The 27,751-nt window shown below is 37.9% G+C and overlaps 2 protein-coding genes and 1 non-coding gene across 3 annotated transcripts in view; all 3 read left to right on the forward strand.

Moving 5' to 3' along the window:
• The window catches only part of LOC134853021 (uncharacterized), a 30,715-nt gene extending 12,672 nt beyond the window's left edge, over positions 1 to 18,043 (forward strand). The window contains exons 6-10 of the mRNA XM_063868936.1: positions 3,242 to 3,494; positions 4,827 to 5,148; positions 14,330 to 14,559; positions 14,716 to 14,958; positions 17,439 to 18,043. Coding sequence (XP_063725006.1) covers positions 3,242 to 3,494; positions 4,827 to 5,148; positions 14,330 to 14,559; positions 14,716 to 14,958; positions 17,439 to 17,445 — 1,055 coding nt within the window. The 3' untranslated portion in view covers positions 17,446 to 18,043. The remainder of the gene's footprint in view (positions 1 to 3,241; positions 3,495 to 4,826; positions 5,149 to 14,329; positions 14,560 to 14,715; positions 14,959 to 17,438) is intronic.
• On the forward strand, positions 4,619 to 4,732 carry LOC134853730 (U5 spliceosomal RNA). The gene has a single exon (XR_010164365.1). It is a non-coding gene; the product is annotated as a U5 spliceosomal RNA (small nuclear RNA).
• Positions 18,044 to 19,830: 1,787 nt separating the features above from the next.
• Positions 19,831 to 27,221, forward strand: LOC134853210 (probable cyclin-dependent serine/threonine-protein kinase DDB_G0292550). The gene is made up of 2 exons (XM_063869170.1): positions 19,831 to 20,912; positions 25,381 to 27,221. Exons 1-2 carry the CDS (start codon positions 20,267 to 20,269, stop codon positions 26,805 to 26,807), a joined length of 2,073 nt encoding a protein of 690 aa, XP_063725240.1. The 5' UTR covers positions 19,831 to 20,266; the 3' UTR covers positions 26,808 to 27,221.
• The last annotated feature ends 530 nt before the right edge of the window (positions 27,222 to 27,751 follow it).

Below are 27,751 nucleotides of genomic sequence, written 5' to 3' on the forward strand. Positions count from 1 at the left end.
CAAAAAAATGTATTTGGAGCAAGTTCATGCAATGTGATGGAAATTCCTGATATGTTCCACTTCTGAAATCTTCTAAATTGAACGTATCCGTTTGATACGGAAGATATCCCCCAGTGGCTGGCCCATTGGAGGAATTTACTATCCAGGAAATGGCACTTCCGCTGAGAGAGGTGAAAAACAAGAAAAGCCCAGGACCAACAGGGCTAACTTCGAACATGATGAAATTGACGGCGATTGTGGACTTGCTGGACTTTTTGAAGTCCTTAAGGAAGTCTGGGACTCTGGTCAAGACTCCTCCGACTAGAGCGAAAATGAAACTTATTTTTTTTACGAAGGAAAAGGCGATCCCGTTTGAATGTGAGTCCTACAGAGGCATCCGATTACTGGAACACACGTTTAAAATTTTCGAAAAAGCATTAAAAAAAATTGGGACAACTGATAAATATGGATGACATGTAATTTGGCTTTATGGGTGGCAGATCAACTACCGATGCCGTTTTTCTCATTAGACAATTGAAGGAACTGTTTGCAAAAAATATATACCCTGCATCACATATTTGTTGATCTCGAAAAAGCCTTTCACCTTGTGCCCAAGTAACTGATACCATGAGCTCTGGGGCAACAGAGAAATCCCGAAATTCTGGTACTTCTATTTTGTGCATGTATACCGAGTCGAAAACCAGAGTTCGCCGGCCCCTAGGATGCAGTGATTACTTCGAAATTAAAATAGGCGTGCGTCAAGGATCGGCACTTGGCCCATTGTTATTTATAACAGTAATTGAAGAAGCTACGAAAAACTCGTTACATGGTACCATGCAATATGCTTAGGCCTCAAATCCACAGACTGCCTCGATCGAACGGCATGGGAAAACGTGTTCTCCTCCCTTAAAGAGCTTGAATACTCTTCAGAATGCCCCAATCTGAACCCTTCCTTACGCGCTTTCCGGCTGTCCAACCCCCTCCACAAGGGGAAAACGGACAATAAACGCATTAGTAGTGATAATAATGGGACCATCGAGCCGTTCAGGCAACCTTAACTACTCTACTCCGTTAAGCGTGCTTGTGATACATGATTTTTCATTACGACCGGATCAATTCTACTTGAAAATGGCGAGATATGGGTCAGACGCATTTAAGTAGTTGACTTTATATTAATCAGGTTGTTTATCGGAATAATTTGAAATGTTCCATGTTTTAATCTCTTGTGCCATCAGAAAAAGTCATTTGTCAAAGCTTCATTTACGGAAAAAATTTGAATTTATGGCTAATTATTTCAACCTATCAACTTAAATTGAAATTTTTCAAATTTTTAATACTCCTCTTTTGCCTCAACAAAATAAGCAATTGTCTAATCGTTTAATCCATTAAAACTAAACGCTGTAGCTTCACGGCAGGATAGCTTGTTTTATCCTTCAATTGATCAATTTTGTCCGTCAAAGAAAACTGAATCGGTTCAAAGGTTCATCGCTTGAATAGTTTGCTTCCAGGCACCTCACCCTTTTTCGAACCAATGAGAGCGATCAAAACAAATTGAATTGTTCCAAGGTTGCCATTAATTGAATTTTTTGCTTAAAAAAAAACTAGTTTTTTGCGAGTTGGTTCAGACAATCAAAAGATTATATATTTCGAGGTTTCAAAATTTGAAAAGGTTTCTTCAAGATCTTTAAACTTCTTGCTGACCAAGTTAGCTATCCAAGTAATTTTAATTATTTCGAAGTCTTAAAGCTTGATAGCTCGCTTCACAAAATCATTTCAATTTTTTGTCTGCCATATACCCACATACCTTCTGGACAGCAAACAACCTGCTTCAGTAAGTTTTATAATCAAGCGCGCCAATGTAGGAAATCAGATGAATTGAAATTTTGAAGTTTTATCGCTCGAATAGTTGGCTTCATAGGATTTCAAGCCTTCAAAATTCCCTCAAAATTTTCATGTTTGTTGTGGTAGTTTGCTTCGAAAAGCTTAGTTTCTTCAAAAGCATTGCAAGCTATGCAAACTATTTGGTATCTCCAAGTATTGTTTGCTACTTTTTTTGCGAACCTGTTCAAGTCATCAAATTGAATTGAACTTAAATGGATTTCATTTTAATGGAATTGCTAGTTAGTACGAGCCTTTTTTTCTGACCTAGCTCGCAAATAAAATTGTTTGTTAAAAGTATTCACTTATTTGGCGGCTTTTTTGCTATACTCACGATCTGTAGCAAAGGAAATTTCGTAGTATTTGTTCTCTGCTTTATTAGTGGCTAGTGTTTGTGATTTTCGAAGCGTCTGTGGCTAGTTAGTGCGAGACTCATAATCTCATAAGGTTTGTGTGCGAGATTCATAATCTCTAGGTCGCAGATCGAATCCGAGACGTAGCCGAATTTTTATCGCACTTTATAGAGCTGCTTATTGTGTTCTCGCTAGTGTTTGCGAAGCGCAGCTTCGCCTCTGTGTTAAGATTTAGTACGATTAGTTGTATAATTTATTAAACAAGGAAGCTGGCGAGCGTAATGTTATATTAGGAATCCACTAGTTTTTTCCCTACCCAATTCGCAATTAAAAGTTACTATTGGGTGGCTATATAGCATTGGCTGTTCATTTTAATGTCTTTTCTGCCTTATTGGTGGCTTGTGTTTGTCTTTTCTCAAGTGACCGTGGCGCAGATACGAGGCCGTGAGACTACTTTTTTGGTCGGCGGTCTGATTTCGGCACATAGTCAAAGTTTTAGTTTTCAAAGTCTATTTTGAACTTTAAGGTAGCTTATGTTTCCCTATTTTTAATTGAGCTATTTAAATGAGAAGAGAGGTGACTCCAAAAAACTATATGAATTGTTGTAGTCTTCGAGTAAATGTTTTCAAGTGAAATCTCAATGTTTTTTCACTCAATCACGTAGCTCGAAAATTTAATCAAAATGTTTTTAGCACATTGCTACGGGAGTTCCAAAGGTTTTAGGTAAAAAAAATAATAATTTTTTTCTGCCTGGCGTACGCTTTTTTCGAATTGTGATTTCTTTCCATAATCAATTCAAACTCATTCGCTAATAAGAAGGCAAATTGCGATCTCTTTTTGAAATTGGATTGGGCTGACTTATCTTCAAAGTTTCAATCATAAAATTGTGCTTTATTTTGATAGTTTGAAAAGTATGTTATTCTTATGTTTGCTTCTTCGTTAACGCTATACAAATGCCTTATTCCTAGTGTTGCTAGTTCAACCTGGCCGTGGGAGTGGGTGACGTAAGTGGAGTATGGTTGTCGTTTTAGGTAACATATACGACACAGTGTGTGTATCTCCTGATCAGCTGCGGAGTCCTGTAAAGCAGAGAACTCTAAATAGTGTCCACAATAGCAGTAACGAACCTTCCAATCTGCACCCGCCGCCCTTGGCTAGTGAAGTGCCTCCAGTTGTGGTGGGTCAATTGAGTCGCCATTTGGGGGACAGGGGCGGAGGCTATCCCGCTGTGGCCCACTACTCTGTGAAAAACACCACCATGGCCAGACTGCAGCCACTCAGCGAGTGAGTACTCAACTCCCCCCTCCCCTCCCTCACTGTCCAAGTTAGTGTAGATTCGTTTAACTGCGTTGTGGTTGTCGCAATTTAAACAAGAGGCTTTCACATTTCATTCTATGGCAGCAATTTTGTTTCATTTTTTTCATATTAAAGAACGAAAGAAAAAATTTATTTCAATGTTAATGGTAAATATGCATACAACGAGAATTTAAATATGAAGCACCAGAAACAGTGAGGGGACAGTTAACGAACCCAATTGGGTTAACGAAAGTTAACGAACCCAATTGGGTTATAGAGCACTGCCCGTTTTATCAAATGGAAGACGAAATTTGAGATCTTCAAAGACAAGGAAAAATATAGATCTGAAAACTTAAAATAAAATATTGGAAAAAATAAACAAAGCAGCAGATTTAAGGCATTGTCTTGATAGGTATATGACATAAGTTCCAAGCTCTGCATCAATATTTAAAATTCTCGTTATTTCAGACCGACTCTTGTAACTAGTCAATTTCTTAAGTTACCGTCCTTTTTCAGCATTGAAATAAACTTAAACGATTCAATCACTAAAATAGGTTAAGTGTGCACTAAAGTAGGTTAAGTGTACAGAATGCGAAAAAAGTATGTAAGCATTTTTCCAAGGCTATCAAAGAAAGCTGGATCCAACTGCTGAATTCCATGGAATGAAATGGCTAAACATTTTGACACCACTTGCAATCGATCGGATTAGTACACGACTAGGATACAACAACTACAAGCTACATTATTAATGGCTACTATTTATACGTCAAAATAAATACAACACAGTATCGACGCAACATGGCCGCCAATTTTATTCAACAAAACAACCATTTTGAATAAATGTTGAACCGAGCAACCAACGTCTTTTATGCCATATATCAGGCCACAAATAGTACTATGAACGACGTCTAAATTATGCATTTCGTCCCGTAAATACTGCTCCAATCAAGTGGTTTTAAAAGTTATGCTAATAATATGACTGTTTTTGAAGAGCTTGTCGGACATTGTGGCCATTTTTTGGAGCTGCAAAATAATCGATTGGTAGGTCGAATGCTACAATTTAAAAGTACTGACAGTGTAACTAATTACTTTTTGGGAAATGTGGAAGTTACACCTCTGGTCTCTTCGCAAATCGAGAAAAACTTTCGCCTTTTACTAAAGTTTTCCGTGCGGAGGGACAACTTGAGATTTCTCTCTTTTTCCAAACCTGCTCTTCGGGGCAGGTATCCCCAATACTGAACCACTTCTATCTATTGCTCCTTCGATTGACAGAGTTGATTGACCAACAGATTCAAAATCATTTTTATTATTTGTGTTTAGGTCACAATTGAACGTGTACAGTTGCGTTTCCCCAAATGCTCCTCCCCCGTTCAGCCAATCAAATGCGACCTCATCCCCTTTTGCCCCCAATGTGATGCAGCTGGACCCCCTGGTGACCTCGGACGAGGGGTACGATGAAAGAGCAGTGGACTGTGACAGCACGTCTTCCTTCGGCTCATCCGAGTATAACAGGGCAGGCGGGGGCTCGAACTCCTCCAGTCAGGGTTTCAGGCGATCGGCCACCTTCTGCCAGTCTGCGAGGACCTACTCCTCCTTCAACAGTCACAAGTCGCTAGATGTCACCTCACAACAGCCGTGCAAGGTACTGCTTCTACCCAAACGGAAATTAAAGATTCTCGGTACTTTTCCAATTACACTGATTCCCACTGGTAGAAGTGTACGATATCCGTTTTTGGCTAACTAAATTTCACTGCGTCAGTGTATACTAATTTTAGGAGAGAGCTTGCGCCGAAATAAAGCTTTTTTTTGGTCAAAATTTTCCATTAAACCAGCGAACTTTCGTGAGCGATGTGTAATAGTGCGACTTTTCTTTTTTTTTCCTAATCTAAGTCGCAAATATTGTTCCGACTTTCGATGGCGACTTTACGGCTTTTTGATAGCATGTGCTTTGAAACTGGAATATTAATAAGATAACATAGTTGATGCATTTTTAATTAACCTAATGAAAAGCTATTTGTTTCACAATACATAACAGCAATGAAAATTCGCTTTCTAAATCAATATATCTCGCAGTTTTTTGAAATACATAATTTATACATAATGTGGCTTTATGCTTTCTAATTTGTTACAAGCAGAATTAGTGTGGATACCTTTAGGTGTTTGTATTCAAAATTATTACTTGCAAAATTGTCTTTTTGTATTTTGTGCTACTTTTGCTGCATCTTTTGGCAATTTATTAGCATATGTAGCTGCATTACTTGTGACTAGTTTTTGCCGACTGTTAAAGGTTCGTGGCCGAGAGAACAGGGTGTGAGATTCCAAATCTCGAGGTCGCAAGTTCGAATCCGATACGTAACAAAGTTTTACTAGTTCGAGGCTTATTTACACAAGCATAGCTTGTGTTATAGTATGAACTTTCATTTTTTCCAACATAAGTCGCAAATATTGTTGCGATGCAATTGTTGCGACAGAATGTGTTCATTTCGAAAGTGTTCATTTTAATCCAGCTAATAAGTACAGCGAATGCAAATGATATTAACACAGACTATTATATTACAAATAGCACTTAAGCTTCAAGTCTCATGGATCGGTAGCGTAGAGGTAGGTAAGGAGACCAGAAACGAAACAAGAGGGTTCGAACCTGGGCAGGGTCGGATGTTTTAATGAGCTTTTTTGTATACTAGTTGAAATTTGTCCGCTCTATAAATTGAGGCATGTTACTTGGTAATTTTTTTTTTCAAATTGACTGGTACTGCTAATGCGTCATAATTGGCTTGTGTCAGTTAGAAATTATGTAGACTCATAATTGGCGTGCGTCACTTAAGAAATTTTGTAGACTCAAAGTTTTTCTCATTCAGTTTTTCCCAGTAGCGTTATCGGTATATTTTTGCTTATGAATGCGAAGTGCAACTTCGCCTCTGTGTTCTATTTTTATTTCACTTTATAAGTTGTTTTTTTTTTGTCTCGTTCCGGCTATTTTTGCGAAGCACAGCTCTGCTTCTGTATGTGCCCAAAAGCTGCGCTTTGGGACTGTTTTTTTTCTAATAGATTGCGTGCGATGCCAAAAGTTTGGTGACATAGGGTCTTTGTAAGGTCTTGTATAGTTCTGACGTTATTTTTTTTTTCAAATTGACTGGTACTGCTAATGCGTCATAATTGGCTTGTGTCAGTTAGAAACTATGTAGACTCATAATTGGCGTGCGTCACTTAAGAAATTTTGTAGACTCAAAGTTTTTCTCATTCAGTTTTTCCCAGTAGCGTTATCGGTATATTTTTGCTTATGAATGCGAAGTGCAACTTCGCCTCTGTGTTCTATTTTTATTTCACTTTATAAGTTGTTTTTTTTGTCTCGTTCCGGCTATTTTTGCGAAGCACAGCTCTGCTTCTGTATGTGCCCAAAAGCTGCGCTTTGGGACTGTTTTTTTTTTCTAATAGATTGCGTGCGATGCCAAAAGTTTGGTGACATAGGGTCTTTGTAAGTTCTTGTATAGTTCTGACGTTATGATCTTTGTATTAGTTTCCATTTTTTTTAAACAATCAAGCTAAATTATTTTGCATGTTATATTTAGGTTTCTAACAACTTAGGATACAAGAAGGAAAGAAAACAAAATTTTTCAAAATTGACAAGCTAATAAGTTAAACGTGTAAAAATATTATCAGTATCACTGCACTGTAACTTTGATAGAATAAACAACGAGACAAGCAGGTCCCATTTATAGTTTTTCAATATATAAACACAAGATCAAATAACTTTATTTGCACGAACGGGACTGGAAAATAACCCCTATCTGAATCACTGAATTATTGAAGAAGTTTTAGTTTAAATATTAGTTTTTAATTACACAAGCCTAGCTAACCAGTTAAGTGTTATATTAAGAAATTAAGTTTTTCCAACCCAACTCGCCAATTTGCAACCCAAAACCATGGCTAATTTCAGTGGCACTTCTGTTGCATAGTATTGGCATAGTTTGATAGCACGTATTCTCCTTTTTATGAGTGACTCGTGATTGCTTCTGTATGCGTCAATTGAGAATATTGGTTTAGAGCGGCCGACTTAAAAAATTTCATGTCTTGGGAGTGAAGTTTGATAGGTGAAAATGTCATTTTTTCAAAATGCAGTACTGTTTGTTTTTTTTTGCGTTTTTATCTTTTTGAAAGTTTTAAGCTCTTTTTGAAAGTTTTACCTCTCGGTGTTTTTTCACATTTCACCTTCTCTTCCTTCTAACCTACTCCTTTGCTTTATCCGCTGTCATCGGATTCAGCTATTCCTAAACTCAATTTTAATTACCCGGTTACCATTGCGAATCGAGCTTTTAACTTTACGGAATCTGGCTGGAGGTTTTTTAGTTCAAAGAATTTACAGTTTGATAACTCTGGAGCGTATGGATGACTTTTCCGGATTAGTCTTTGCAGGTAATTGGAGAATTTTTGATTGAATGGTATACAGAATAGTGAAGGACCTAAGATCGCGACCTGAGAAAAACCACAAACATTGTGCTGAATTTTTCATATCCACTTTAGTATTGCATTTTCAGATTATGCCTAATCATTTTTCACTCTAATTTTTGTAAGCTCAAATTAATTAGAATAGAAGACCTTTTCAATTATACGTACTTATACATCATGTATGTTATTTCAAAATATTTCAAGATGTACAATATTTCATTAGAAATCACTCTCACCTTATTACACTGGCCAGCTTGCTAGCGTTAGTGTTTCATTATGAACCTTCTTTTTTTTTCAAACCTAGCTTGCAAATAAAAGTGTTCACTAATTTAGTGGTACTTTTGCGATAATCACGCTCTGTAGCATTGGAACTTTCGTAGCAACTGTTCTCTGTTTTATTTGTGGCTTTTGTTTGTGATGTATTAAGCGTACGTGGCTGAGTGGTTAGTGCGTGGGACTCACATCTTCTAGGTCGAAAATCGAATCCGAGACGCAGCTGAATTCTTACCACTTCGAGATTTATTTCTACTTTTTCTTATTGTACTTTAGAGAGCTGCTTTTTTCGTGTTCTCGCCGATGTTTGCGGAGCCCGGCTTCGCTTCTGTGTTTAAACATAGTTTTTGGAAGAGCTCCTGGACAATAGTTTTTGTATTTTTGGACGATCCACCTTTATGCGCAGTAAAACTGCTGGCATTTGATAGTAATCTGAATTTTTGCCATCCTTCAAATACACAAATTTACCAACTAGGAGAGAATTGGTGCAATTACGCTGAGCGCTGTTTTGATCATCAGATTGGTTTTGTGAAGAATTGTTTTACTCATTGTAATTTAACCGTGCACTAGTATTTACTGGGAAGCTGTTTTCTGCTGAAAAAACAAGAAAACTTTATTTTTGGAGGAATGGTTGTTTTGACGGTAACAAGACTTTCTTAGCATTTTTGCGCGCATCAATGAACTAATAACTACCTAAAATAGCTCAGCAAGTCCCAGCCGCAAAAGTAACAAATTAGAAGAAAAAATCAATTTTTCCAACTCTCCGTTTTTTTTTTCGTTGTTTGCCAAGGGGATATCATCTATCCGGTTTTTTATATAATATATGTTAATCCATTTTTGTATCTTTAAATAGACATCCTAAGTTGTTTGAGGTAATGAATTATTTATGTTCGGCTTTGAAGGACAAGTGTGTTTGGTGACCTTCACGGCAACTGCGAACATGCAGTCAGTGAAGGTCTAACGCGTGTTCATTGTCAATTATTTGTACCTGAACAATAGACTGTGAGACGCATCTTTTATTAGCTGACCTCAATACATTAAGTGGTACACTATTCCGATTGGTGTAGGTAACCAGCGTTACCTATGACATATAAGTAGACTATAACATGTCGCAATCAGCAGGTAATGACCAGAGAAATCCTTTGAACAAATCCACCTTTCTGGTTTCGCCATACCACGGAACCGCCGGTAGAGTGGGTATTCAAAAGACAATATCGACGTGCAACTACTACTGCGACATCGACCTACACGCAAACAAACACCAAAACCAGAAGATCCGATAGACGACGAAAATAACACAAGAAAAAGATAGGGAATACAGAAACCAAGAAAAACGTATCAAATTGGAGAATGCGGATAGGTTGGGGGTGCTATGCGGAAGAGTACCGTGGAATGAAGCGGATACCAGAGTCAAAAGCTGCCCCTACTCAGAGACAACTAAACCTAGCCCAGAGACAATTCAGGCAGAGGAAACCAAATATTGATATCTAAGCAGTGTCCACAAAGGACTTGTATGACGAGCCCGAGGACGTTGTCTTCACAGAAAAACGTACTGCGTTCGACCGATATAATTTTATTCGCAGAATCCAAAAAAAAAATGAATCCTTGGAGCCTTTTTATGCGGAATTGGTTGATCTGGCATTGAAAGCCGACTCTGTAGACAGAAGCTTAATTGACGAGAGACATGTTTTAAGCACATACGCTAAACGATAAGATTTTGGAAAAACTGTTAGCAGAAACACAAACACCCAAAGAAGCCTACGACTACGCCATTAAGCGGGAGAAAGGTATAGAGCATAATTGAACGATTCAAAGCCATGACAAGGGTATTCCAATGCATCAGGATTTATTAAACAACGGAGAAACTGTCCATCATTTAGACCAAGCAGAGGCCGTGGACAAAACGAGGAAAACTTCCAGAATCAAAATCAAGAACAACCCGGGCAAAGAGGATTGCCAAATATTACCAACCAACGACAAAACAAACAATGCTACAAATGTAATTTGTTCTCAGCGAGGCACCTTCAAACATGTCGAGCAAAGGACAAATTGTGCTGCGAACGTGAAAAAAGCTGTGGCTCGTTCACGTCAGTTTCGTCTCGATCATTGACAGAATTTACCCTAGCTGATCGGCACTTCTTTTCGAAGTGATCGCAAAGATGTGCCGATCAGTTAAGGTAAATTATGTCGATAATCGAGACGAAACTGACGTGAACGAGCCACAGAAGCAACAAGAAGACAACATGAAGCCGGTAGCATTCGCCGAATTTACCTCGGCAAACGGCTGGGAAGCACTGCAACCAGATAGTTATATAGTATTGGCTATCAATGAATTAATTGAAAGAAAAATGCTGGATCGTTTGCCGCACAGGATTTGAACGGATACCTAGTTTAACTGAAAACCTCCGAGTAGGCCATAACGGACTCGGGTAGTCCAATTTCCTTCCTAAATGAATACGCGGCCGAGAAACTAAAAGAAACGGTGACAGGCGCCATCTGCAAACATCCCTAAAAGGAAGCGGCACACAATCGCGCGTTACAGCGGAGTGTACATCGAACCATTAGGTAGACTGAGAATACCAATCGAATCGGGAAGATGAGTAGTACACTCAGCACAGTTTATAGTAGTGGTTTGTCACAGCGAGCATCATAGGCAGAAACATCATCCCCAAAATCGGGATAAAACTACACCAGAACAACCGCGACACCAGATGGTCCTAAATATCGACTCAAAAGAATCGTTCGACGCTAAAATAGCGAATTGTGTTAAAGACAGCTGTAGAGGGTCATGCAGAAGATTCAAAAAAATTAAAGAACCACATGGTAAAAACTGAATTCGTCAAAAACTTCAAAGCGATAGCGATACAACAGAAGGGCAGAAAAGTGCCTATCCACCTACAGTAAGGAGTTGAACAACAGACCAACAAACTAATACACCAGGACTACAAAAAGTAAGTAGAAAAGTGCAGTGACAAACAATTTAATAAACCTATCGTGATTACAGTACAAAAACAAGGACCAGTCAAATCCAACTGGCATTGGTTTGAAAAAAATACATACACAAAATAAATACTAAATTCCAAACAACTGCTATTGGACAATGTAGCCCAAGCAATTAATATCCAGGACACGGGGTCGTCTTCATTACAACCTAAGATGTAAGATATGCATACGGACAAATCCCATTAGACAGCAAAACCAAAAACCAAGGCAACTGCAGCCTGGTTGGGCTAGAGAGACGGGCACACACCAGTTTGAATTGGCATTTTATGAACTGATTGATTTTCAAAAGGCAGTCGATTTCCCCCTAACTAACTGTAAAATACATTTGCTTTCCTGGATGATATCCTCGTCCTCACAACAGGAAAGAAAATCGAACATCAGGCGGCGCTAAGGAGCATTCTAGACCGACTCGACACGGAAAACCTGGCCATATCGTGGCCTAAACGCAAGTTCGCACGCGAACGAGATAAATGGTTAGGGTTCATAATCAACGCAGAAAGGACTAGACCGATAATTGGGGAAACGGAGGCAATCGACAACTAGTGCTTCATGGGTTCGATTCATCATCTGACAAAATTTATCCCCAACTTGGCCGCAGAGAGAGCTTCATTGGGATTCTCCTGAAAAATAGTGGAAAACATAAATTTGAATGGCTTCCGAATCAGGAATCTACATTTCAAAAGGTGTTAAAACTGATAACTGAAATTACAGAAAACCGACATTTCGATCAAAATTTAGAAGCGAGAATTGTGTGCGATGCAGCGTCCACATTCGCATTAGGCGCGGCCTTACAACAATATTCCTTTGAAGAATGGTTAGCGATTTAATACGCTTCTGGATTTTTGAACTCATGTGAGAAAAAGTACTAAACGAACGAATTAAAATTATTAGGGGTAGTTAGGGCGGTAGAGCATTTCAGATATTATTTTAAGGGTCAAAAATTTACATTTGTTACAGACCATCATGCTCTATTAAGCGAGTTGCACATAGATCGATAGTGCGAAGACGAGGTTGTCATTAAGCGCAGGGCCCAAAGGGGCTAACATCCCGAGATCATCAGCCGAAATAGTGACAGGACTGAAACTCAAGGTTCGAGAGTTAAGCTGCGGAAGGAAATCTGTAAGAATAGTTCAAAAAGTACAATCCGACCCAATTGCCATAAGAATACAAAACAAGATGGGAAAATACTAACATATACCCCACCTACAGTATGGGTCCAAACTTCCAGGAAACAATCGAGACTCTTGAGGAACAGCGGATTTGCGTTTGTGGCATACAATTCAGCTAACATAATAAAAGCTATCGGTTTTTAGACATTGAAAACCCAAAAGTGCCGACCCATCCCACGTTTGTGGAGGGCAACTACGAAAAGATGAAGAAGGCCATTACTGATGATAGCAATCAGAACAGGACAATAAACCAACGGGAGCATGGAACCAGCAATCAGCAAACTGACACTAAGGGAGAGACAACACGGGAAGAGAACGGATGGAGTCACAAGCCAAGAGGCAAGCAGTTCTTTATAACAGCGTCAGATTCGGAGATTTCACCCTCATCATCGGACAACGAAGCCACACAAGAACCGCAAAACAAAAAGTGGGACACCGAGAAGACACCACCCCCAACCAGGGCGTCCTCACGAACGAGGACTCTAGCGAATAAACTCAAAAACCCAATTCCGGTCATGAACGTTCTAAAGGCAAAAAGAAACCAACCCCAAAACTGTCACCCAGCCAGGAAGCATAGTCACTCAAAGAGTTATTCGAAGCCATGGCTATTCAGGAGGGTCGCGCGGAACACGCAGATGTGAAGGCTTGTCTCAAATTCTTACAGACATTGGTTCCAAAAGCATCAAAAACAGACGGCATAGAGGTCATCAAATTGTCGTCTGAAAGCGAGTAAAGCGGGCGGAGAATTAAATAGATGAAAACCAAGAGAACCCAGGAGTGATGAAGGACGAAAAGGACAACAATAAAAATCAAGAAGAGAAGAAACGGGAGTTTAAATTTATGATGAAAGCAATGAAAAACTCCTTTTTCATTTTGAAGTAGCCGGAGAATTGTCATCCAAACAGACATCCTAAGTTATTCGATTTAATGAATTATTTATGTTCGGCCTTGAAGGCAGTGCATGTCTAACCCGTGTTCGTTGTAGATTGTTTGTACCTGAACAATAGACTTACGTTTTTTATTAACTGAATTCAATAAATACATTATATGGAACAGTATTCCAGTTGATGGAGACAACCACCGTTACCTACGGCATATAAATAATATAAATAGAGTATAACAGGGGATCTGATCGAAAAGGTAGAACTTCAGCATATCAAATAGTAATAGTAAGTTAAGCATATTCGACAAAACGAAAAGAAAAAAATCAAGACATTTCAAAACAAAAAGTTAACTTTTTGCAGTAATTTTTTTTATTTTCAAAGTTTTTCCTCCCAAGAAAGCGCGAAAAAAGGATTCCATTTTTTGTGGAAGAAAAGTTAACGGCCTAAATAAAAGCTGATTGCCCTATTAAGGCTTGCTTTGTTTGCCCGAAATAGAACTAAACATCAAAATTTTCAAGCCAGTTGCTCTCAACAGAATATGTGTTTTTCGAATCACTCTTGAAAAGGATTTAACATGATATATACTCGACCCATTCGAAGTTTATTTGTAGATCCTTATTTTGCGTGGTAAAAAAAGTTAAATACAACCGAGGACAAAGTCGTTTAGTTTCATTGGTCAGACTAGTGGTGTTGTTGGGTTGTTTACAGCAAGTAACCAGTACGTTGTTACCAAGAAAAAAAAAGAACACTTACGGGAGATCGAGTGAGCATACAAACTTTTTTGCATGAGAAATAGAAAATTTTCAGTTAGATGCTGATGCTTTTTTTGGTGCAATTGTGGGCAAAATGGTATATGTAATGATAGAACTTTGATTTTATTTTTTGTTGTCTTTCGACTTTTTTGATCTACGGCTGAAGCTCTGTCGGCTCTATTTCAGAATGGAAAATAACATTTATGTGAGCGCTTGTTTATTTCTAACTGTTTTTATTATTTCGCCCCGCTTCGCCTTTGTTGAGAATGATATTAGAGTGAGTTTGTGTTGTGCAGCTGAATCGCAGTGAGAGTGACAGTGCTACGCAACACTACCTACTCAAACCCCAGATGCCACCGCCACACAGTGCCAGTGGAGTTTCCTCCCTCTCCCCCTCTCCAACTACCCCCCACCACCCCCACTCACACTTCAATCTGCCCCACTACAGCACACCCAGTAGTCACACTGCGTCTGCGTCCACAGTCCCACCCAAACCGCCTCTGCCACCAAATACGCTGGGAAGCAGGTGAGAAGCAATATTTCAAATAAGAGACCCAATTATGTTCCTCTAACCACCCGTTAGAAAAAAAGGCAACATTTGATGCACTCTCTTTGACTTTATTATCCGAGTAGTTTTATTATAGTATTGGATTGGAAGTTTAGTGAGTATTTGTCGTTACAGGTTTAAGCGCAATGCTGTCGAGAGAATTCCGTCCAAAATGAAACACAAAATGTTCCACGTGTCTGTCGCCAATTCTCCGCCAATAATCACACAGGGAAGTTTCACGGGCAATTCTAGGTTCCCGGGCAGCTCCTCCCCAGTTGCGGGTTCCCGTCTGTCGCCTCCTTCGTGCTCGCCCTCTGTGGTGACAAATATTGCAGCCAATGTCCGAAGGAAGCTCCACAACAATATCAACAATGGAAGGTAGTGCTTTAGGACAGCTCGGAAAATCAATTTGGTCGACCTAAAAAAAAGGTCGTCAAAGTTTTCGAATTTTTTTTGAAAATCCCCCCCCCCCTCAAGGAAATCCTAGATCCGCCCCTGACGATAGAAAAAAAAAACACTTCAAGTGATATCTGGTGGGCTACACAAATGTTAACTTTACCCTCCGAACAGTTCCGGGTTTTATTATGTCGGCATATTCAACAGAAATTGCGCGTAATTTCGTGGGGAAAATATATTTTGATGAGATTGTTTTTCATTTCGAATGGGCCCTGAAAACTTTTATCTTCAATTTTTTTTTCTTAAGACAACAATTATGAACCAGATCTAAACTAGAATTTATTATTGGATATTATTATGATATTTTATCTCTATAAAATATTAAATACTAACCAATCATACTCCATCAAACTAACAACCTATTTATTTGTAAATAGTTGAAACTACTTGTAGTTTCAACACCAGAACAATTTGAATTAAACTTAGAATACAGTTGTTCTCATTCTGGAACTAACTCGCGTAAACCGGTGTACACTAGATCTATTGAGACTAGGAGATATAAGAGTAAGATTAAGATTGGTATTAGACTAAGAAGTTGCACGAATCTATCCGGCCGAAAATAAGATAGCGTGACGAGCAGACGGTGTACCTTATCTGAAATTACTCTATGAGTTTCCCAAATAACATATAAACTCACAACAGAGTGCGGCCCAAAGTTTTCGCATTAATTGCAGCCTGTTAAATGATGCCCCATAATAACAATCATAATAACAGAAAATAGGACTGGTACCCTTGGAGGGTTACTTTGCACAAAGTAGACAAACCATGATGTAGATACGTCATAAAGTAGACAAATACTGTATTGAGCAATCAGAATCGAACAAATGACGAAATATAATTAATTTTTTATTGTTCCGACTATTGAAAATGGGGAGGAACTTTGTGTTCGGGTGTTTTAGTTTTTTTCTTTTTGTTTGCAACTCCTGAGTGTGCCCTGATGTCACAGCAACATCGAGTTGAGAATTTCAATTTTGTCAGATAAACACTAATACGAAAAGCTTCAAAAAGTTTGATTTACCAAATAAGGGAAAAAATGTACAGTTAAAGCTTTCTTGCTTCAACACATGTATAAATAAAATAATAGATGACCTTGGACATCTAAAACGTTGAATTCAAAAAATCACATTGAAGGTTGAAAAAAATTGACATTTCTTTTAAACATGTCAATATAGAGACTTCTTAAACATGTGTCAAGTGAAACGCCAATTAGACAATGTATAGATTAGAATAAAACTTTGAATTGACTCTGAAAGCAAATAATTTAAGCTAATCTCTATGAAATTATCCGGTTCTGGCTTCAAGGACTTACCAGATTATTCAGGGTCTTAAATTATCAGTGTTTACTAGCTGCACCAAGTTTTCAAATCACGTGAAATTGTATAAAACAGTTAAGCAAAATGTTTTTACATGAAAAACTTGTTTTAATTCCTTTGTTCGAGAAAAGTTTCTTATGTGCAGAGCGATGCTTAATGCAGATGATAAAAGTGGCTTTTTCGGACCCGGTGGTTAGTTCTTGAAACCACCAAAAATATTAATTTGTAAACTAAAAAATATTAGTTCTTGAAACCTCTGAGAGGTTAAATTTAATCATTTGGTTAAATTTAATCCATCAAAGAAGAACTTCAGGGTTTAAAAATGAATTTGCGCTTAATTTTGTCCACTAGTGTAGCAAAACCCAGATTTGTTATTTGAATGGAGTAACTTTGTATATGATAGAACTGGCATCAGGCGTCCATCGTTAAGTTGCACGAGCTCTTATATCTTAGGGATTTTCAGTTCAAAACACTTTGTTCTTCTGACCAATTTTAAAAAGTTCAGTTTTCTTTCTTTTTGTTTTCTACGCAAATTCAGGTAATTTTGCGTCAAAACTAAAAAGACTCAGAAGGCCATTTTTAGGATAGATTCGCAACCTCAGGTATAATACTCGACAGCATCCAAATAAATCATAATAAAAAAAATTTAATTTATTATGATTTATAGTAAGTTCTGAATTTCCTAGAAAGTATGTTTTTTTATTTCTGCACTAAAACAAACTTTTGCTGGCTATTCATTTGTCCTACATTGTTTTATTTTGGCCGTTTTTTGCGTCTAGAAATTTCAGGTGGTACCACTATTGCAGCCGTAATTGGTCAGGATGTGGTAGACTTGAAGCTAGATGTCAAGTGAAATTGGTAGGTAGGGGACATTGCCATGGTAGGGGATCGATTACATGATTTGATGATCTCAAAGCGAACGCCTTGCCACTATGGTAGGTGCCTCATAATTTACGGCTGCAATAATGGTACCACCTGAAATTTCTTGACGTAGAAAAAACAGCTGTGCTCGACAAAATATAAAAATAATGTTGAACTACAATGGTTACTATTTAGATTTTTGGTGGTTACAATGTCCGTATATTTCAGTGGATGAAAAGTGAGAACAATGCCCTCAATCGATATCTGAAGAAGGAGTCCATTGAAGACAGATTGAGTAGAGAGAAAACTAAGAAATAGAAGCAGGACTGCCAAGTGGAATTTTAATGCGAATATACAAAATTACAAAGTGCTCTTTTTAGATGATCAGTCTCCGAATATCTTCTGCTCTGCAACAATTCTAATCTCCACCTGGGGCTTTCCACTGTCTATCTTCTCTGCTATGTAAATAAATTATAAATAGTAATGGAAAAGTTGATGAAATTTTTAATGAGCTATTCAATTAATAGCGAGCAACAAAACCATACGTGAAGCTAGTCGTTGTTTAATTGCAATATTAGTAATTTTGCAATAAAGGTGTTTCCTCTACTAAACTATTCGTTCGACGGAAGCCAACAATGCTCATTAACAGATAGAAAAAATATAGAATAAAATAACTGTAGATGACAATAATTTGAAATTACAAAGTAATTGATATTATTAGCGCAACTGATGTTCGCATTGTGAATTGTACAATTAGATAATGATGAAATGGTTCTTCTAAGAAAGCGAAATAAGCTTTTGTCTCAAGAATAGTTAAATTCTTTATTTTATCACGTTTTTTTCTTAAGTCATTAGTATAAATTATTAGAAGGAAACACATTCCCGGTTAAAGTTATTGGTCACATTCAGTTACTCACTAAAACATCTACTAGTGCCTAGTGTTGTTTGGGCACTTGGAGTGAACAAACCCCATGAAAAATCCTTCCCCTTGTTGGCGGCAATTTGAAGTTTCCACCAGTATAAGTTTACGAAATATGTCGTTTTTTCATAATTTGTCGAGATCTTTCCCAATTTATTTACTTGCGAGCGTAGTGTATTAGTACGAACCTTCTTTTGTTCCTAGTATCTAACTCGCGAATGCACTTTTGCTATAATCACGATCTGTAGCATTGGAAATTTCGTAGCATCTGTTTTCTGCTTTATTTGTGGCTACTGTTTTGAGCTGTAAGCGTCCGTGGCTGAGTGGTAAATGCGTGGCGTTCTTAATCTCTTTGTCGCAAGCTCAAATCCGACACGTAGCTCAAATCCGAATTTTTTTTCACTAATTCGAGGCTTATTTCTATTTTTTCTTATTTGGCTTAATAGAGCTGCATTTTTTGTCGTGTTCTTTCTGTCGTGTTTAAGAAGCTAAACTTCGCCTCTGCTGAAATTCTTTTTTTTCTATGGTGTGGTGAGGATACTGTCAACATGCTTTCAGGAGTGTTATATCTGGCCTTCATGTATGACTGCTCAACCCCTTTTAGTTTCCGAAACTTGAAGTATTCGAGATATGCAATTGGAGATTGGGCCTTCAATCAAATATGATTGCTCAAACCCTTTCAATTTTTAAGCTATGACGTTTTTTATGATATTTCAAATATTTTCAAATAGAATTTTCAATTTTAGACTCTATGGCGGGTTGATGTCAAGTTACTCTGCTGGCTGCCTTCCTTAAACTTTTAATGGAACAGGCCCTTAAATTGTTTCCTTTTTTGTCGTCAGTAGTATCCTTTTTTTGGCAGGATACAAAACAACAGTAGCCCACTGGGTAGTTCGGCTGTTTGGAGCAATAGCAAAAAGTGTGAAAATAGCTATGTCGAGTAATAAGAATATATGACGTCATTTTTATGCTTAACACTGGCAAAGATCTAGGGCTTTCTTGAGGGGGGCGGAATTTCCAACAAATTTCAAAATTTTGTCGACCAAATTTAATTTTCTGAGCTCTCCCAAATCACTTTAAAACCCTTTTTTGATCAAATTTTTATGCGAAAACAGGCCAAAAAAGAAAAGTTTGCATGTAGATCTTAAACAGGGGCGAAACAGCGGTTCTCCGTGAAGAGCTGAATAGCTCGTATGTTGGTCCTTTCCATTGTGGATAAACCGTCTTAAACCATTGTCAGTCGGCCAAAAAATGGATATCTCAAAATAGTAACACAATATCTTAAAAATAAAAAAAAAACAGACCGAAAAAGGCGTTTTTAGGCTTTTTTGGAAAAAGCCTAAAAACCTTTTCGGTCTGTTTTTCTTTATATTTTGCCTGCGGTGCAGAAAATGTGGCCAAAACAAGGTCTTTTTGGTGCTTTCGCAGATCTCGGAAAATCAGTTAAGTCGACCTAAAAAAAGGTCAAAATGGGTAAAATTTTCGAATTTTTTGAAAATCCGCACCCCCCCCCCTTTCGAGAAAATCTTAGATCCGTCCCTGAAAGAGGTACTCTTTTTGTCGGCAGGGGTTCGACGAGTGGTCCTTATATCAGTTTTTGTAAATGCAGAAAAAGTTTCCTCTGAGAATGTCTCGTATTATTTACTCCTGTTGAAGTGCTGAAGCATCTTTCAATTTGATTATGTACTTTTTTTCAGGTTTTCTATGTCAGTGGATAGTGATATTGTAACCAAATGACTTGTGGTAATCAGAAACCGAGAGCGAGAAAAAATCAACTGCTTCTATCAATGCCTATACTTCTAAAGTGTATACCCCACTAGCAGATCAGGCTGTTGTTTTGTGTTTGTATCTGGTTTTTCTTATGATTATCGTTGTTTTTCATCTTAAACTATCTTCTTTCCTCCTCACCTGCTAATTAGTTTCTAGAATTTGGTTAAGCTGAGCAATTGAGGTGCTTCATTCTTAAGTTTAGTTCGTTTTGTTTCATACTTGAAAATCGAGAACTGGTAATTGTTCTATCTCTATATCACTGTGTCTTTCCAATCTTCATTCATTTATCTTGTTGAGTTATTAGCGTTTATTTACCAAACAAAAAATCTCTATTCTACATAAGTTCCTTTTCTAAAAATTATCTTAAATGGATACATCAACGTCAATTTACAGTGCTTCAGTTGGTAGCGGTGGAGATAACAGTTATAACCAGATAAACAGAACCAATGACCCCTTTTCGCCATCTCAGAATTTAGAACATAGTCTAAACAACCCCTCCGCCGCCGCCTCTTATCACACACAGCCTATGCAGCTTATATCGCACCCTGATACCACAAACAGTAATACGAAGCAGCAACATCCCCAGTGCTACAGCTACGGCGTCGTATCCAACACACCACCGCACACTGCGATTAGCACTTGCTCAAATGGAACCATGTCAGGTACGAGAAGCACCCAAGGCGGGGGTGTACATGTGGGAGTGAGTAGTTACGGAGGGGTAAATATCAACAACAACAACAACAACAACAATAGTAGTTATAATAATAACAACAGTGGTTTTCTGTTGAATTCGGCCTCGTCTCTGCCTTCGATTTCGACCAGATATCCGGCCAAGATCCATTACAAGTTGAACAGGTCCAGTCCCACTCACCCGGCCAGTCAGACTGGTGGCGGTGGTGGCAACAACAGTGGCAGCAGTCCCACCACCTCCAACGTGTCCAGTCCTCTGGGCTCTGAACAGTGCAGTCCCCTCCTCAGTCCCTCCTCCTCCGCCCCCTTCAATGCAACTAACAGTGAGTCTGTCAGTCCATCGCCAACCAAATGCCAGATGAAACCAACATTTCTCGTTCTAGTTCTAAATAATTATAGACTAACTTTTAGCTCAGCAAGTTTAAGTCTTAAATTGGCCAGTTTTGCAAAGTATCAAACACCCTAACTGTTGATTTTTAAGTCGCTTAAGTAGCAGAGGGCCTCTAGCTTAAAGTTTTTCCTTGTTCCAACCATTTCAAAAATGGGGAGGAACTTCGTATTAATGATATATCGTTTTAAAGCACGTTTAGTCGTAATTCGAACGACATAGAAAATTTTTGAAAAAGTTTTCCTGGTGTTGAGAAAAATTGGTTTGAACTTTTTTTATTTTTCGTCTTAATTCGAGCGAGCAGGTTTGCAATAGCTTATTTTAAGCCTCAAAAAATTATACTCGAGTGAAGGTACTGTTTTTGAGTATTTTAGCACCTTTTGGGAATCAAAAACACTGCAAAAAAAACTGAAAAAATGGTTGAATTTTGTTCTTGCATTTTTCTACACAAACTGTTTTCCAATTTGTGTGTTTTACTATGAAAGTCGAATATGCCTAATTTCTAGATTTTCGTCAGATCCTTTTATCACACGATGCACAAAAAACACTTAATTGAAAAAAACATGGAAAAGCATTTTTATGTGTTTTTTAATAGTATGGTCGGATCATTCTGTGCTACTCGAACAATAAGCTTCTATCCTTATTTTCTTATGTTTTGGGTATTAAGATTTTTACGGTCTATTGGTATTTTAATAGTTTTTTTAGCGCCTACGAGGGTATAAACTGTTTTGATCAATGCATTTTTGAAGACTATCGAATATTCTATTTCCCAGCTTTTTGTTCAGAGCTTCTCATCACATCACCGACAAAACGGGCCTAATTTGAAAAAAAAACTAATTTTAGCGGTGTTATTTTTGATTTTTTTTCTTTTCGAGTTTTTTTAAGTGTTTTTCTAGCCAAAAGATAGCAATGTATAAATCCTGTTGTCAAGACTTTTTTTTCCTGTAAACAACTTTGTTCACAGAATGCTCAATTTTAGTAGGGATGTTAATTTTCTGACTGCTGACGTGAAGACCGCTGACATGCTCAATTTTTAGAAAATTTAAATAAAACTACCATCATTTTGGTAGTATTTAGGGGAAGTTCGTTGCAGGTAATAGCTTTTTTTAAATAAAATTCTTGAAGAAAATTTTTTTTTTCGTATTCGTGGTTTTCGTCCTTGTTTCCATTGGCTCGTTTTCCATTTTTTTTAAACGTTTGTTTTATCTGGTACAATTTTACTCTGATTTTCCAAAGCACAAGATTTCTTTTAATTTGAACAGGTTATTTATTATGATTGAAAGTTCTGTAATTTGTGATTTATAAGGTTTTTTTTTCGATTCAACAGTTCCGGTTTGTTATTTCAGTTGAATCAAATTATATTGCTTAGTTTCAGTTTAGTCAAGTTATGTTGCAGTGAAATAGTTTTTCATGCTTTCATGTTTTTCGTAAAAACTTTATAGCTCAAAATTTTTTATGACAACAGTTTGTTTTTCAGCTTAAATTCTTTTCTTTACTGTTCTTTTGACAAATATTTCCTTTAATTTTGAACCCTAAAGTTTTCCAGGTTCCTTCCCGATTGGCCTAGGGTAACGCCGTTTCCTTTGCATCCTAATGTCTGGGGTTCGCGTCTCGCCCGGACTTTATTTATTTTTCTATTTTGCAATCGAAGAAAAATTTGGTTAAAATTGTATTCTCGGACTTTTGTTTGTCTGCTCAAAAATGTATTACCGGACTTATATTTATCTGCTCTTGTCACATCACGCATTTTGCCTTGTGAGGTATGCAATTTTCAATCAAGTGCAAGTTTTGTGTTGTTCAGTCAGCATCAGGGGGAAATTGAAAGATTTTTTTTTTCATGAAATTAGTTTTTTTTTCGGCTCAACTGATGTTTGCTCAAAAATTGTCGGCTTAGTTGCTACATTACTGATTTTTCTTGTGCTAAAAGCAACTTTCATTGTAGTTGCAAGTGCAATCGTTGTTCATTGTAGCTTCAGGTGAGACTTAAAACGTCTTCAATCACAGTTTTTTCGGATCAACTCAACGGGGAATAGTAGTTTGAAACGGGGATAGTCCGTTTCAAAAAAAATGCCGGCGTATTATTGTCTGCTTGTTTTATCGGCTTAGCTGCCATATTTTAGAAATTTTTTGAAAGTTTTTTTACTTTAGAGTTGCTTTTAGTGTTCCGATTTACCTCTGCTGTTTGTAATTTTACTAAACTTGACTTATATTTACTAAACTTGATATTATTTTATATTTTTTTCTCGTTCAGAAACTTCATTCTGCCCGAATGATTTCGGCCTGTTTTTTATCGGCTTAGTGACCTAATTTTGAATTGTTTCAATGGAAAAATTTTTTAATGCTGGCATCTGGATCGAACAAAATGCTAAAATTTTTATTAGAAATATAGTTCAAGTTTTTCGTGATAACATTTCTTTCCAGATTGTTTTTTAATTATCCCCCTTTTTTTCGGTTTGATAGGTTTCGACCTATATTATATCGGCTTATTGGCTTCATATTGCGTCTTTCGACGAGCGAAAAAAGTTTCTTGAGTGCGTGTCTGTATTTTGAGGTTGAGGGGGACTTAATAACCTCTTTTTAGTCTTAAATTTTCTTCGGCTTTTTTTCTATTTCTGCGCTGAATAGGTTTCGGCCTACTTTATATCGGCTTAGTGGCCTCATATTGTTTCATTCGACGAGCAGTTTAAGTGTTTTGAGGGTGAGGTAGAGATTAATTTTTCAGAAGTTTGAAGACTTGTTGATTTTTTTGGCCTAAAGGGTTTCTGGCAAGCTATTTTTGGCTTTGTTACCGCTGGGTACATTATCTTTCGATGCTTATTGGCATGTTCAAAACTAGCCTTATTCATTTTAATTGTCTAGTATTTTCAACCTTTTTGATTTTTTTCTTGTTTTGTATCGCAAGTAGTGCGAAGCTCAGCTTCACCTCTGTGTTTATTATTCAAGGTTTGGGATTTTTCCGTAATGAATTTCTATCGAGACCTCGAGAAATTTAAAATTCTTATTCAATATCTTTTTAACTTGTCATTATTTCGACCTCTTATGTTTTTATGTTTTTGTTGCTCCGCTTCGACTCTGGGTTTAGTTTGGAATCTTGTTGTTGCTAATTACTCGAGTTATGTGATTCGCCTAATTAGCTTTCCGATCAGCCGGTATTTTCTCTACAAATCTGATAGTTGTAGATAAATGTATTCTGGCTCTTTGAATTGCTAGGCTGAGACGGAATTCAGTAAGTTAGATGTTGAGGCTATAGGTTTGGCCCGGTTTCTATTGACTTTTTTGAATTTTTTTAGCTTCTCAAAAAATTGTGACTAATAATATACATCTGTGAACACATCAGAATGTTTTTAAACAGAAAATTTTTACATCAATTCCAGTTTTCTTTGGCCTTCTAAATCAGCGGCAGCAAAAGTAAATATTAAATCACTTTTGCTGCCACTTTCTTTTTTTCTAAAGGTCAAGTTAAAGAATTTTAGTGGCCTTTCTCACATATTCAATCTTTTTTGGAAATTTTCTTGCGTTTTTTTGAGCGTTTGGCTTCCTTGCTTCGGTTGAAAATTTGTTGGCTTCGTTTTCATTCTCCGTTTTTAACACAAACTTTATGTGTACACTTTGAAACCTGATTTTCAAATTGTAAATGAGCGAAGTGATTTTTTCATCTAAATAAGCGGATGATTTTTTGCTGGTTTTTTCGCAGCAAAGAATCATGAATTATTCAAAACATTGTTTTAAACATTTGTTTTCTTCGCGTGTTTCTTTTGTTTTAGAGCTGATTAACAATTAGCTATTCCGCGGAAGATTCTAGAATAATGCCAGTTCGATAATGCGTCATATTTTATTGATACACTTGGGAAATGAGCTGGGAGCTGAAATAGTTGGGAAACTTGTTTTTACATGAGATTGCTCAGGGATAATTGAATTAGTTTTGTGCTCTTGCTTTTTACCAAGAATCCAAAAAATCTTGGCTTAGAAAAAACAACGTTTCTAAACGTTTTTTCTTGCATAAAACGTTTCATTGAATTTTTTCCAACTGTTCTACGTATTTGATCCGACCAAAGAAGGCGTAGAGTTGTGGATTAGTTTTACCCCAAAAAAAGTCTGGTGCTACAAATATTTTCATATGGAGCCGAGTGATAGACCATTTTGATACCCTTTTGGTCGTGATTTATCCACCTTTAAAAATCAAAAGCATGCAAACTAGAAAAGCAAAAATTTTAAATTCTTTGTGTCAGGTATTGGAATTTTCCAGTTTCTTTTAAATGCAACTTCGATGAGTCATCTTTATCTGGTTGATCAATGTTTGGCTCTAGTGACAAAAACCAAAGTAACCAAGGTGTGAAGTGGTTGTTTTCAAAACTTGTTGATCATGTTGTAATGTAACTGCTTTAACTTGATTGTCATTTCAGACACGGAGAATTCACTCTACGACATCCACGAGGAAAATGACAACGACAGTGCAATGCTATCGGAGAACGACAACAACCACGAGGACATCCGCCACCAGGAACTGCCTCGGATACCTCAAAATGGAACCGAGGAGGGGGAAGAGGAGAGGAAACAGCAGACACTTTCGAGCAACTCACAATCGACACCTGTGAGAGGCTTTGGGGGAGTTGAGATGGTTTATCAAAACACGAGGGAGATGAGTTGTGCTAGTGAAGAGAGTGTGAATATCAACCGGCGAGAGAAAGACCAGGACGGAATGAGACACAGAGGCAGTTTCCCCAAAAGCCAGAATGTCAATGGTCACATTGGTGGACACAGTGCATATAACCAACTGTACAATGACCACGATAGAGCCATGAATAATGGGCAAATAAACACTTATGGGGAGAGTGTGGCCTCAAATGGAGGGGAACACCAGCGACAGTTTAATGGGTCGAGTGGATTAGAATTCGGAGTGGGTGTGGTTTCTTCGGTTGACAAGGAGGGAATGATCAGTGATGGAGGTGGGGGTGAGAGTCGCATCAGTACTACTACTACTATGTGTGCTACACTGGAGAGTGCGTTGTCCTCCTCACATTTCAACCGTGGCAGTGTGATTGAACTGTCGAACAAGAATCTGAAGAGAATCGAGAATATCACCACTGAAGACCTCATGCAGTCCACAGGCAGCAACTGTCTCACTTTCGCCAAAGTGAGCAACATCACAGTCGTCCACAACGATCACCACAGTCACAGCGAATCCTCCGATTACCACCAGCAACAGACTGCTCCGAGGGACAGCTCACAGAGAATTGAGGTTACCCTGGAGTCCGACGGGCTGTCCTTGACCACCACAGCTAATGTTGAGCAGCCGTTCATTAGTCAGAGTGAGGGGTGGGTGAGTGCCTCGCCTAGTTTGACATCCAGGCTGTATGGTCTGGACTGTCAGCCAATAAAACACGGTACTATGCTTCTCATAGGGTTCAAAGCCTCAAACGGCCCTGCGAAGCCCAATACGATAGCAGCAGATTCGGCTCTGCGGCCAAGTGAAAACTCTCAATTGAATGGGTCGCAAATTTCGTCTAGCTCAGCTATGGACGCTTATAGGGACGCAAACAGGAACATACTAGGCCTGCAAAGCAGCCATAGTATGGACCACAATGGATTCTCAACCGCGTGCAATGGGAACAATAACAGGACATCTGCCTCCACCACCTCCGGGAGGTTTGAGAATATGTCCTCCGCAGTGTCGGGAGGGGGACCCAGATCAGCCTTCACGCCTATTCCAATGTCTCCCAGTAGGCAGAATTGTAACCGGAAGAGAGCCCTTGGCCTTGACTCTAATTTGGTGCATGGAAATGTATCGGGATCAAAGACGCCTGTGCTAGAGAAACATTCGGACTACTAACTTATCGGCCTTTATCCCTGTGCACTCCTCCGAGCGTCTTTCGACACCACGCGAGCGTGTAACTGATGGCTTTGTATTTCTCTGAAGACGACATAAACTGACAAGTGCTCATTTCCTTTTGTATTGAAAGTGATGAAGTAAGAAATGGATGCTTGGAGCTTCAAGAAAAGTTTCTTAGAAGATTATCGGCAGTGGATATTCTATTGGGATGATGATTTGATTTGAACTTTTGCAGAAATTTTCCAGCTCTTCTCCTTAGAATATCGTCTTGTGTCTCAAACTAAAACTTCATTCGATCTATTTCGAAGAGCTTAACATTGTGTTACTATCACAGATATAACGCAATATTTTGAAACTAGTTCTAAGTAAAGTGTTTTTCTTAGTCGAAAAAGAGATAAAGGAACAAAGTACTGGTTCTCGTTACACTTTGTTATTTGTTTTTAGAAACAATTTGGAAGCGTGTATCTGTGATGGTAGCAGTCGTTAAAACTGATTTTAAGTTTCTTTTGATACTAAAACGTGAAACGATGTATCTAATAATTTTCATACCGCGTATTAATAATTCACGTTTATTAGATCAAAAAAAATTACTAGCTAGTTTTTAGATGAATTTAAGTAAAATGTAGTTTTTTTTCTCCAGCTGTTGGAATATTTGTACTGAATTATTAGCCCACGAGCGTAATTTCCGCGAGCTAAGCAAATATTCAGATTAGGTCTTTTTATTTCGCTGTTGAGTATTCAGACGCAGAGTCAGCTCTTCTTATTTATGCCAAGCTCAACCATGGTTTTTTATTGTCCTAGAGCACGTGCACTTGAAAGGGGTTGCTGGGCTTTTTTCTCGTAAACAACTGGTCTTGCAAATCTGTGAGAATTTGACCTTGCTTTGTTATGAAACTTTAATATATTCCAGGCCTCTTCTCACTTGATTAAGTGCTAAAGCGCAA

This window comes from Symsagittifera roscoffensis, chromosome 8 (genome assembly GCF_963678635.1).
Source record: "Symsagittifera roscoffensis chromosome 8, txSymRosc1.1, whole genome shotgun sequence".
Lineage (NCBI taxonomy): Eukaryota > Metazoa > Xenacoelomorpha > Acoela > Convolutidae > Symsagittifera > Symsagittifera roscoffensis.